The 13,282-nt window shown below is 40.9% G+C and overlaps 1 protein-coding gene across 1 annotated transcript in view; it reads left to right on the top strand.

The window, feature by feature from the left end:
* Nucleotides 1-13,282, top strand: part of STAT1 (signal transducer and activator of transcription 1) — a 37,985-nt gene that overhangs the window by 7,250 nt on the left and 17,453 nt on the right. The window contains exons 4-10 of the mRNA XM_019554368.1: nucleotides 1,286-1,384; nucleotides 4,435-4,524; nucleotides 6,667-6,745; nucleotides 8,723-8,814; nucleotides 9,521-9,672; nucleotides 11,193-11,351; nucleotides 12,776-12,868. Of these exons, the coding sequence (XP_019409913.1) occupies nucleotides 1,286-1,384; nucleotides 4,435-4,524; nucleotides 6,667-6,745; nucleotides 8,723-8,814; nucleotides 9,521-9,672; nucleotides 11,193-11,351; nucleotides 12,776-12,868 (764 nt within the window). The remainder of the gene's footprint in view (nucleotides 1-1,285; nucleotides 1,385-4,434; nucleotides 4,525-6,666; nucleotides 6,746-8,722; nucleotides 8,815-9,520; nucleotides 9,673-11,192; nucleotides 11,352-12,775; nucleotides 12,869-13,282) is intronic.

Genomic DNA, 13,282 nt, shown 5'->3' on the forward strand with positions numbered 1-13,282 from the left:
AAATTGGATGCTTATCTTGCTGGGATCCTACCCTTTGGGCAGGGGGCTGGACTTGATGATCTTCCGAGGTCCCTTCCAGCCCTAATGTCTGTGAAATCTTGGGGTGCCACACAATGTTAATACTGTTAAGTCTGCAAACAAAATGTGTAAGATAAACCCAAAGTTATAAAGTAGGAAGCTGTAGTGTTAAAAACCATTCTGACCTGTTGTTGCCTTTTTGAGCTCTGCACAACAGAAGAGCTGCTCTTTTCTTTTTCTGTAGTCCAAAATACTGTTCCAGGGAGGGCGGTGGGGGGAAAAAAGAAAGAAAAAGAGCTGGTATTTTCTGAAGGGTGCCTCAAATCTGAAAAGATTGAGAACCACTGGTTTATACCTTTTGTACCAAGCAATGAATAATCATCATCACAGGAACAAGATGTAGCTTTACAAAGATTTGTTCTGTAGAATTATATTGAGATAATGGTTTGTTTTTATAGACTAGAGATTTCATTAACTTCTAATAACATCAGCAGAAATGGCAACAGTTTTAGTAACATAGCTGTCATATAGGATATAAGGAAAAAAAAGCAAATAAGAGGAAAGGTAATAAAGCAAGATGACAATTGATATAATGGAGGATGATACAGAAGGTGGATTTAGTGGATTTACTAGTTTGTGAATTCCCTGGCCACAGTCCTGCTCTTTTTATACAAGCCTGAGCATTTTTTTCCAAAAGTATGCTGAAAAGGCTACTATAGAACCGTGCTCCTTGACAGAGAGAGTGAGGCCCTCCTAACAGCCTTTTTGCCCTCACTTCCTGCACAACCAGCTTTATACAGTTAACTTTTGCATCAGGCAGTGCTCTTCCAGATAAAGTGGTGGTCACCATTAGCCCTATAGAAATGCTTTCTGCATATCTCAAATGCGACACCTGGATTTGTGCCGAGCCATAACTCCAGTCTTGAGCAAGAGCCATATGTTGAGTTTTGCAACCAACACGTGAAGCCAGCAGCTACACCAGTAAAGGAGCTTTCCCCAAATACTTTCCCCAGAGTATCTGGGGAAAGCTCCAGGGACAGAGCAGGTGGAGTGGCTCTTGCATTCCTGAAAAGGGTGATGCTGATTCATACTTTCTATAGTTCTGGTGGACACCGTGTTCTGGCAAATGCAGTCTGTCCCCTGGAGGCACAGCACATCCACTGTACTTTGGCCAAACTTGTTGCATGTTGGTTTGGTCAATGGGATGAGAGTTGGAGTGTTTTGTGTTTGTGTTAACAATGGGCTGTTTTTAACACCACAAATCTAGGATAACTTTCAAGAAGATCCAATACACATGGCAATGATAATCTACAACTGCCTGAAGGAAGAAAGGAAAATATTGACCAGTGCCCAGTCATCAGACCAGGTAAGTCCATTTTCCAGTGTCAGTTGCAGCTGCAGTCATTAGTACACATTGTCATTGTCAAATTAAAACAAGCACCATATGTTTGTTTAATGGTCCTCTTTCCTCTGGCTCCTGTTTTAAAAGAGGAAGCTGATAAATTGCCTGATTGCCTGCCACAAACATCTATCCCAGAAGCGTGTGGTTTGTTTTACATTGCTCATTTGGGTAGGTATAATTTAATGGTTGTGAAGTGAACTTTGTTCCTTGGACAACATTAATATCCCAAGGTGCCTTCATAATCTGATCAAGCATTAGATTAAAAGAAAGAAACCTTTCCAAATGAGACTTTACTGTGTTGGTGTTTTACTTTAACAATAGAGTCTAAAGTGGTGTGATTTTTCCCATCAAACTATATTATAACAATCCATCATCTGATTATCTTTGCCTTGGCCAATCCCTTCAATATTGGTGGGAGTCTATCTAGCCTTCCTCCTTTTTGCATTTTACTTCTACACCTACCTTACGTTGACCATTTGTCTTCCTTCTGTTCACCTATTTTTGATACCACATACTACCTTTTTCCATCAACTCTTTAAAATATTTTTGTGGAGCTTTCCTCTCTGTACTAAATTAATAGGTAAAAAGGTAGAGTAGCCACCACAATGTTCCTTCCCTTTGTTGTTATCTGTGGTGCTAGATCTCTTTGCTCCTCCCCGCCCCCCCAAGCAGTCTGTGTAATGAAGAGAAACAAACAATACATTTCAGGCAGAAATAAAACTGATGCTGCAAAAGGTAAAGCCATCAGCAATAATATTGTAATTAAAAAAAAAATCTTGATTCATCAAGAAATAATTAATTTGATGTAATAACCTACTGGGTTTGGCTGGCCTTTGACTACAAAAGCTCCATCTGGTTTTTTATGATGAATTGAGCTTAATATATCCTGCAACCAAAAATAAATAAAATTCAAAATACACATGCGTATGTTTTGTGGGACTTCCTTTTGCTTCTGGAGTATCTATATAATATCACATCACAGAAAGTAGGTGGAAGAAATTTTAATGATTTTACTGAAATCCACAGAAATGGAACTATATGACAAGGTTAGAAAAATGTATACTTCTTGGGGAAACTGAGCAACTAACTTAATAAAACTGTGGTTTTTACAACACAGAGATTGCCCTGTGTTTGAAGAGTCCAGAAATGTCCCTCAGCCATGGTATTTTAAGAACAAAGGAATTTGCTGTTGGTTTGGTTAACTCAGTGGTTCTTTGCCTCATTAGATTCAAGGTCACTGCTTGGAAAATGCCAGTCTTAGCTTTCACTTGTTTTTGACTACAGAAAAATATAGCAATTCCTCTGTTGCAAAGCACTCAGAAAGGTGACATCAGGTCAGAGTGACGATTTCTGCCATGGATTCCCAATTGAAATCTCTGGGTTTGTTTTGAACCACATGTAGGTGTGTCTGTACTTAACAGTGCTAAGATTGCATGGTACCTTAAGAGGATATCCGATTACCCCAGTTGGGAATCACTGAGTTAATGTATGTCATAATCCTCATTCCGTGGATAATATTTTGGATCTAGTTTTTAAATAATTACATCCAAACTATGTGCACACAAGAGCCCTGCGCAGTCAGCTGTACCCACAGTTGCTCAGGTTTCATATGCAAACAACTAAGGCTAGAAATAGACATCACCAAACAAAGCAAGTTAGTTGTGCTATGATGCATTTGTTGTGAAATAGCTGATCCACTTCACTGGATGAGACACAGGTCACCCCTTTTCCCCACCCTTGATGGTGTAGGACAAGGGGCAATGTGATTTCCCCACTTTCCGTGCTCAGCCAGACCTGTTCCCAAAGTCACAGGGAAGCGGTTTTCCCCAGCCAGCTGGACCTACGGATCTGGGTGAGTGGGGAAGGTGCTAACAAGGTAGATGTCCACTGAAATAAAGTAGCAGAGTTTATTAAAGCTTTTTGTTGCACCACTGATTTTTCTTTCATGTGGAGCAACAAAGGGTAATGATGTGTATTTGCTCAGCAGTTCTGCTGCCATAGAAAAATTTTATGGTGGCACAAATGAGACATCAGGTGACATTTGTTTCCACACTGAGTGATTCTAGCTATTAGCTGTGTCTGCACAGAAATCAAGTCAAACAAAAAAAAATAGCTGTCTCAGATGTTTCTCTCTTAAAATTGTGGTACAATACAAAAAAAAAACGGAAAAAAAGCAAAGTTCTAGATATTTTCAACCACTTAGTCCCTTAAACATCCATGATGTTACTTACTTTTAGACATTTCTGGAGATAATATATACTAACAGTTCATGAACTGGCAGAAAAAGACTATAATAACTGTACTTTGTTAGAGGTCTCATCTCAGTGTAATGTAGGACACTGAGACAGGACAACATATTTCCTTACATATGCCATGTACCTTTCCTTCAGAAATCAGTTCCCCAAAATTGGGGTGCATGTTTTAAGCAGGGAAGCCGATTTTGGAATGAAGGGCACCAGGCCTTTGTGCCTCTTCCTGAGCCAACACTCCACCCCTTCCTTTGGGGCCTGCCTGGAATAGAAGCATGGAAATGCTGTAGGATGACTGCTGTTGTTTTTCCTCATTGTTCCTTCCCCCACTTCTCCCCATTTACTACATGGAGGGAGGAGTGGAGGCCAGTCTTCAGCAGTAGTTGCAGTTTTAATCCTTTCATGGCTGAACTGGAGCAGGGACAGAGCCTGTTCTTCAGCTCAATCCCCTTTCCTGCTTAGGTAAAAGCCACCAATTCATTTGTGAATGGGTTACAATTGTAGTTGTCACCCGAGCAGGGAAGGGAGAGGGAAATGAGCCAATGTGTAGGCTCTGTCCCTTCTCCATGCAGCCACAACTCTGGGGGAAAAAAAACTCAATTTTGCCTTCCCACAAATAAGGTATGCATCTTATTTAGTGGCATGAGTTATGCAAAAAATATGGTAGTAATCAAGGCCAAGAGACACAGATTTATTTTCTATGTCAACACTGATTTGATTCACTTTTGTTTTTGTTTTTTTTTGTTCTTCTCTGCACTGCTGCAGAGGCAGGTGGGAAACATACCTAATACTGTAATGCTAGACAAACAGAAGGAGCTTGACAGAAAAGTCAAGAGCGTGAAGAACAATGTGGTGGTAAGTAAAAGACTGTCACTTGGGTTTTGCTGGGTGATATACATCCATTTCTAATGAGAAAAAAAATGTTTCCATGGTCTTACTTCCTGAATCTTAAGTATAGTTTTGAATTAAAGCTCCTGGACAAGGTAGTTATGAATAAAACTGTTTTGTTTTCAGCTTAAAAAACAACAACACCGGGGTACAAAAACACTGCATAAAACTAAGTCATTATCTAGCATTACTAACACTCACATAGATAACTCTTTTGCTTAGACCTGAATATTTTGGTAATACCAAATAAAATGTCTAAGAAGTTTCAAACATGAGGAGAATATTTTTGTTCCCTTTCAAACAAGACAGTACTATAAGAGAAGGAAATATTTTGAGAAATCATTCTTTGCTAAGAAGGATAGAGGATAGACTCTCAGTATGAAGCAAATCAAGTTCTCTCCCTTCCTGTGAGAAGGGCAACTTCCAGGCTTGATGTTTGCTCTGGCCTACCCCCATCTCTGAGCAAACCACCCCCTTTGCTCACCTGCCACACTGTTGTTAAATACTTAGGATGTTAAATAGGTGAGAGGCTGCCCTTCAAATGCCCTAGTTGTAACAGGGAAAAGTTTACATGCTCCAGCCACCCCTTAAGTGTTCCATGTCTCGCAGATATTATGCTATTATAGCTCACAGCCAGGCTGAATCCAGACCTTTGTAAGGTCTCTAACATACCACCCCCCTCTCACAAGGGCCTCTTTCATTCAGCCCTCTAGGCCGCATACATACTGCCCTACTTCCACAGAGATCATTAGGCTTGTCCTCTCACACTTCAAGCGGCACTAGCCCAGCCTGTTGGGCCCCTCTTGCAGCCCTCATTTGAGTGGCAGCTGCCTGATCACCTTACACCAAGCTAACTCTGCCCTGGCCCCTCACCAGGCCTCTGTGCACCTTCCTGGGCCAACACTCCACCCCTTCCTTTGGGGCCTGGGGCCAAACACCCCCTTGGACTCAGCTGCTTCCTCATAAGCTTAGCTGGCCCTACAACTCTGCCCTTTCCCTCACAGGGCTCAGGGCTCCCCTCCTTACAGGCTCAGGCACTTCAAGAAGCTTACCTGGCCTACCTACCATCACACACTCTCCCAACCCACCAGATGGCGGGGGCTAGGGTTTAGGAACCCCAACCTGCCTTACACTGGGGAGGTGTTCAATCCTGGTAATTATGTGGGGGCTGCCACACCACTGACAGTCCCACCAGGCTTCCCTATCCCAGCAGGGTGCAGTTTTAGGTCATGCCCCAGACCAGGAGCCTCCAAGCCTTCCCATAACTCCTGCCCTTACCTCCAACTGGCCCAGGAAAAACTCAGCCTGATATTGCCTCCTTGACTGCTCAACCCAGACTGCTGCCTTTCTGGCCTGTTTGAAAATGGCCACCACAGTCAGCCACCTGGCGGCCACCTGCTCCAGCCCTTAAAGTGAAAGAGCTCTAAAGCTGCTCCGTCACACTGCCCTCCCCACCCAATCTTGTTTGATATAAAAAAACAATTATTTTCTATAGGCCAGATGCTCCAGTTCTTATTCCTGAACAAGGATTGAGCATTTGATTTTCCATATTTAAGTGACATCTGGAGGTTAAACTCTACCTCTATATAATTAATGTACAGGTTCCCCTGATCTCCTTGGAAGCATGGAACGATCAGATCTGAACTTGGCCGACTTTGTTAATAACTTTTCCATTGGCAGAAAAGATTGAAAACAAGCAACAAATAAGTTTGGGGAATTTTCTTTCTTTCTTTTTGATTGTAACTGCCTTATGATAAAAGTTAGATAATGATTGAATTAATCACTAAAAGTCTTAGATGGTCTGAGAGCATGACAAACAAACCAGGTGCTGTAGAGGAAAAGGAGCAGGACTTTGCTGCATGTCTAGTGCTCTACAGTTATTATCTATGTGCCTGCTCTTACTATAAATGAAAGTTAATCCACAGTAGCTTAGACCTCTTTAATTGAGGACTTGGCTATTATCTACTACAACTTACTAACCAGAGTAGTACCTAGCTGTCAGTAACACTTCTATCCCTTTTATCTCTCAGTACCTTGTTTATGTGCCTATGCCATAAGTTCCATTTTTAAGTGGGTGCACATGCAACTGATGGTGTTTTTACTTTGTAGGAAGTAGAACAAGACATCAAGACCCTAGAAGATGTGCAAGATGAATATGACTTCAAATGCAAAACTTTACAGAACAGAGGTAAGATTCATTCATGACAAATCTTATCAGAGGTATACAGTATGTAAAAAATTTCCAGTAGGTATGGATTGTTCTAGAAATCAGACTTCAGAGACATAGGGCAAATTCAGGTGGGAATAGCATAATTTTCTTTTGTTCTGCTTTAAGTTCTGAACAAAAAAAAGAAAGAAAAAATCATATACCGGTAAATGTTTTACAGTGTTAAAACCAGGACTGCCCAACTTTAGAGCCCCTGGGAATCATACCAGTGTAGTCCACATCAGGTGTACTGCATGGGTGCCTTCCACTTTCACCCATCCAACTGCTGCACCATGCACCCACCATCACTGAGCCAGGTGTGCATGCAAGCAGAACCCCCTGCCATCCCCAGTGCAACTTGCACCCATTGCTGCACTGCAGTGAAACATCCCTGCCCCCCATGTGGCCATGATTTCCCTCCACTCCCCACAACATGGCTCCAAACTCTCTGTTAGCTCCTAGCACTCCCTTTCCGTCTGGGACAAAGGCACAAAGTGGTAGTTAAAGTGAGTCACAGGGGGGATCCTGTAGACTTTGCCTGCTACTGTAGGCAGAGTAATTGAGGAAGGATGGCAGCCAGTTGAGAACCTAGGGACTGCACATAAAACCCTGTGGGCCATCACCTGAACAACCTGATTTTGAAAAAAGCCAAACCATTTTGAAATAACTAGAAATATCAAATCCAAAAAATCCAATGTATTTTGTGATAGTTCATTTTTAAATCCAAACTCTGGAGCTTCAGCTATCTCCCTGCTGTCAGGCATTCTGTCTGGGTTGCTAACCTTCCCACATTATATACAGGCACCATAAAAAAGCAAGATTGATAAGGAGAGCAAAAAAGTGCAGTACACTACTTGCCCAGCCTGACTGAGCCATGTGCCAGTGAATGTCGGGAATCACTGCTGTACACAGACCCAGACACATATACACAACTGATAACACGTTTAGTAAAGAGCCAGTTGCTTGCCAATACCATACATATAATCTCAAATAGGGTGTGATTCCATATGCCTTAAACTAAAAAAGTCATTACTGATATACGTATAAGATAGAAATTCCTTCTGGGGTGAAAATGGACCTATTTGGTCTCTGCTAAAAGAAGTATTAGTCCTGCTAAAAGGAGTATTTGTTCTTCCTCACCTCCCTAAGACTAGGAAAAGTGTGGCTTAATTTTTTTTTGGGTCTCACCAATTTAGGGATGTGTTCCTGCACCATTTTAGTTCAGAAATGTTTGGTGACATGGGATTTGGACCTGGACTATTAAAGTGTTTTGTTGCTGCTGTTATAATACGTTTTTGTAAGAATGTGTCTGCGGAGAAGGACAGCCCAGTGCAGAGATATGGAAGCTAGTCTGTATGCACTAGCAGAAGGGCAGTAGCTGTGAAATTGCACTGTGCCCAACCTAATCAAGCTGCTGATATGGACATGAGAGCCATCTGTAGAGATGTTCAGTTAGTTTTTTTTTATACAGTGTGTGTCATAGGAAGGAAATACCTCATTCTGGGACATCGCTGGTACTAGTTGTGTGGATGAGAGATTTCAAACCAGACTGTTTTCTCAGAAGGAGAAGAGTTTGGGGATTAGCAAGTGTGCTAAGCTCTGGACATTGGCCTGTTGGGACAGTTAGCTGATATCCTTGTCTGAGTCCACTCATGAAACTCCGGCATGAAGCTGCTAAGGAACTACACAGCTTTTGAATTTTTCTTCTCTAACAAAAATAAGGAAGTGGTATTCCCCCTCTTGAAATCTGTCAGGAGTTCCCAAATTAGTCAAATTGCAGCAAATAAGGTCAGCTTCGCCACTCCTGCCAAAATAATGGGTTGCTCAGTATCTTTCATGGTGTGTGTGTCATTGACAATATTTGTTCTTGTCTTTCAAATGTCATTAAGTGAAAGTAAAAAGAATTTTGTATTTTTCTTCAATTATATTGGTCTGTTTCCTGTTGGATTTCTTTCACAGAACATGAGCCCAATGGTGTGGCGCAAGATGAATATAAAAAAGAACAACTTGTCCTCCAGAAGATGTTTTTAACACTTGACTTTAAGAGAAAGGTAATGCTAAAATTTATTTTAGAGGACACTAATACTTCAGTTTGAATATTTGTGTTAACTTCCATTGGGTCAAGTTATTTTAGGATGTAAAGGAAATTAAGTTTTTAAACCAAAAGAAAAAGCTTGTTTGTTTTTAGTAGTCTAAGTGCACCATTGTCCTTTACATTGTCACTGAAAATCAAATCCCCTAAAGCAGTTTATTCCTAACATTTTGAGATTTTTCTTCTTACTGAAAATAGCCCTTTTATTTTGAACACTTTTTTAGCCAACTGAAGCTGGTGCACTTAACAGGAACGGAAATGTGTCATTTCTCATTAGTCATATTTCTCCATGATGTCCCTGGGAGAGGGGTGGGAAGGAAGAGTTGTAGTGGGGTGTGTGTGTGTTTTAATCAACTATCTTAAATAGTCAAACATGCTGAACAGTATTACAAGGCCCTAGTTCTGTAACGAGTACCCTGTAGCCACCGTGGTCCACTAACATGGAGGCTATTGCACAGTTGAGACCCAAGTTAGTTATTCAAGAGAAGTGGGTAGTTGATTTTTATTTTTTTAGTCCCTCAATTTAGCAAGCTAATTTCTACTGCTAATCTCAGTACTCTTCTACTGAAGTAGAAGAAGAGTAGTTATGCTAGGAGTGGAGGTTTTCTGTTGTTCTTGATAGATAAAGCTAATAGTTAAACAAAGCAATCTGATCTTCCCTTTAGGAAGTGGTGAACAAAATAATCAATCTGTTGAACATAACAGAGCATACACAAAGTGCCTTGATTAATGAAGAACTGGTGGAGTGGAAGCGTAGACAGCAAATTGCTTGTATCGGGGGTCCTCCCAATGCCTGTCTTGACCAATTGCAGAATTGGTAAGTTTTTAAATCAGTGGTTCTCAGCCTTTTTAGACTTGACGCATGCCTGGATAAATTCAAGACAGCTCTCAGAAAACACCAGGTCTTAGGTTTCTCTCTTTTTTACCTACAAAAAGATAGTCAAGCAGTTTTTCTAATGCAAAAAAAATGAGAAAGACCAGAACTATGGTTTTATATTTGAAATCTCTGAGTTCATCTTGTGAATCATGTTTGTAAACCTAACTGTGCCAATATTGTGTGGCACCCTGTTGCACCCTTGAAAAGATAGCAGGACACCCTGTTGAGAATCACTTTTCTAAATCAACATTGGAAAATAATAAATGCTTTGTAAAGATTAACTGTGGGCCAGAATATAATGGTATATATGGTGTTGTTAAAATTAATATTTCGAAACCACAGGAGAGCCAATAACACACATTGAATTGAAGAAAGTTAGTAGACACTGTGTTGCAATAATCCGTTTTGGGTAAGCAACGGGGAGCAGGGAATATTAACTGTTTCATATATAACTGTGTGTTATCTGCAGTGTGCCCATTTAAATTCCAAAAGCCACACTAAATGCTACTGTAACTGTGAAGTCCATAGGCAAGAACTTAGCTTAGTAACTTCTCATTTTCACAGCAGTGGAAGTGGCATTCAAAGGAAGTGGCATTTTATTTGTCCCAGTCAGCCTAAATAATTTCAGAACAGGAAACCAAAGCCCTAATTAGGGGAAAATAGTTTGTCTTGTTATACTTCAGTAGCAGTTTTCCAAGTCATGCTTTATTGCTATGGCTGCTTCCATTCAGTTATTTTTGAGCTGCACAGCTAATATATTGCAGGGGAAAAAAATCTCCATTGAAGTACCAAAGACAACACAACAGTTCATTTAAAAAGCTTTACCAAGTACTTGCACCTTATCCAATATACAAAGCAAATCCTCCAAGAAGGAGACAGCAGTTGTGCTGTCTTATTCACAAACTACATTATCATAACATCCAATTTTTACCATGACAATTTGCATATGGACTGTGCATTTTAGGATATATCTGTATGGCACAAGGCAACAGAATACAGACACCTTATGGTAGTTCTGCATGCGATAGTTTTGGACCCAAAAGCAGTATAAACAGCATTATTGTGGCGCTGTACCTGAGCTAATAAGTTCCATTGAGAAGTTAAACAGTTAAGGCTATCTCTGTATACTACTGTCCTGCACCATGTGTACCAATGTTTTAGCAACCTTTTCAAGCTGTGGTCTGTGTTGCCACCACCACTGCTTTTCCCAGCAGCAGCACAGGGAGAGTGTCTGCAACTGACAGTTTTCCCTGAAGGGAAAAGCAGTAGCAGTGCTAGGACTGTGCACCTGCCTTTCAGCCAAGCTGGGTCAATCTGGCTGCTGAGACCCTTCATCTGAAGGCTGGATAAATGGCTCCATTGGCTGAATTCAGGCTGCAGGTTGCCTTGTAAGCATCCTGTTGGGCATCTAAGCACTTCTGCAGTGTAAGTCTTCCTACTAATAAGACATGTCATTGTAGGTTCACCATTGTTGCTGAGAGTCTTCAGCAAGTTCGCCAGCAGCTTAAAAAACTTGAAGAACTGGAGCAGAAGTTTACTTATGAACCAGATCCCATCACAAAAAACAAACAAGTTCTGCAGGACCGAACTCACAGTCTTTTCAGACAACTAATTCAGAGGTAAGAGGGCATATATTGGTTTTTCTTCATGTAATTGTGAATCTGTGGAAACTCTTCATTTCTACACTGAGTAGAAAGAGGTAGTTATCTGTGTTAGTCTGAAGAGAAGCAGAAAGCAGGGCAGGGTGGTGGTTTGTGGGCAACAGCCAACAACAGTCACCTGTGAAAGTTCATTCCTCTGTGAACCAGTGAGTGTGTAAAGTGCCATCTTGCCATTGCCTTCTGCATTCTCAGCCAGTCCCATGCTAAATTTGTGCTGCTTTCAGCATTTTCCTTATTCTTTAGATAAAATCCCACGAAATTGAAAAGACCCTTGTTGTACCTTTAGTAAGCCTGCAGGCTCCAGTCCTACCCCTTTAGTCTTTCTTGTTTTAGCCTTAGCTGACAAGTTTTCCCAGATGGATGTACACTGGTAACAGAGCCACATAGAACCTTGTGCAGATGAATATCTGCTTGTTGGCCTGTGCTGAAGAGCCACTGATCTAGAGGTTCCATCCAAGACTGGAGTCCTGTTAACCAAATACAAAGTAAGAAGCAATCCTTGCTCTAAAGAATTTAGAGTCAAGACAACTAGTACAAAGGAAGTGGCAGAGAGGTAAAGTGATTTGTGTAAGGTCGTACAGCAGACCACTGTCTGCACTGGGACTAGACCCCTATTTCCTGAATCCTGCTCAAGTGCCCTGGCCACTAGACTCTTGCAAAAGGCTCCTGTCCATTTAGAAACAGTGAAAAGGCCCAGATGCCACCTACTTGCATATAATGTGTTACTAAGATAGGCAATACTGCCATAGAACACTTTAGGGTGCATCTACACAGCAAAATGTGGTGTTGGTTAGAAATACCAACCAGTTGTCTTTGGCCAGTGTTGTTACACAGCTTCCAGTACCATTACTAGCTCACTCAAAAATAATTCTGGTAACTATTGAGCTACACATTATACAGTGAAGACATACCCTTAAGAACTTAGTGATTCCTGATGGCTTTGATATAATTAATTAATGGAATGACACTTTTGATTTACATAACATTTTATTTCAAAATTGCCATGTTAAGAATATATCTGATGAATAAATAGATTGGAAGTGCACACTATGTCAGTTTACTGTCACAACATTAAAATCCAACTTATTTACAACACACAATTTCTGTTTTGTCCTGAAGTAGTGTTATGAAGTTTGTAATAAAAATATCTTACTAATGGTCAAGGTCTGCTGGCTACCCCTGGTTATTTCTCCTTGCCAGTTCTACAGCCCTGCAGCAGTTTTTAGTCGTGCTTTTTCCTCAGATCTGAAGAAGAATGAACTGCATTTGGAAGCTCGTCTAAGTCTATCCCCATCATACAGTTGTTCCAGTAAAATATATCACCCACAAAAATCCTTGCCTTTACTAAAGATCAAAATGTTCATGGCTTGTTCTTCTTGCAGTTCTTTTGTGGTAGAACGACAGCCTTGCATGCCAACTCATCCACAGAGGCCATTAGTCCTGAAGACTGGAGTACAATTTACAGTAAAACTGAGGTAATTTTATTTTTATTATAAGCGTATTATCTTACCAACTTCCTGTTGCCAAAAGAGTTGCAAAAAATTTTATACTTCAGGCTAAGTGTCCAGAATTTCCTTACAAATTTTAATTTCTCCATCTGTATGCTCAACTCTGTATATTCTTCTGGTTAGGAACTAAGCAGGGATTTCATTCAGAACACACTAACTATAGTCATTTCCTGAGGGCCTGGTATCAAGTGGGATGAGGGTATAAGCTACGTGTCCTTCAGGCTGCTTTCAAAGCACTCTGAAGTGCTTTGGGTTAGAGTACAAGGCAGTTGAGGGGAAAGAGACTTAATGGTGGGAGTCTACTACAGACCTCCCAACCAGGGAGAAGAGCTTGACCAGGAATTCTTGGGTCAGCTCACAGAGGTAGTGAAGGCTAAGTCA

The sequence above is a fragment of the Crocodylus porosus genome, unplaced genomic scaffold, assembly GCF_001723895.1.
Source record: "Crocodylus porosus isolate Cpor-Errol unplaced genomic scaffold, CroPor_comp1, whole genome shotgun sequence".
Classification (NCBI taxonomy): Eukaryota; Metazoa; Chordata; order Crocodylia; family Crocodylidae; genus Crocodylus; species Crocodylus porosus.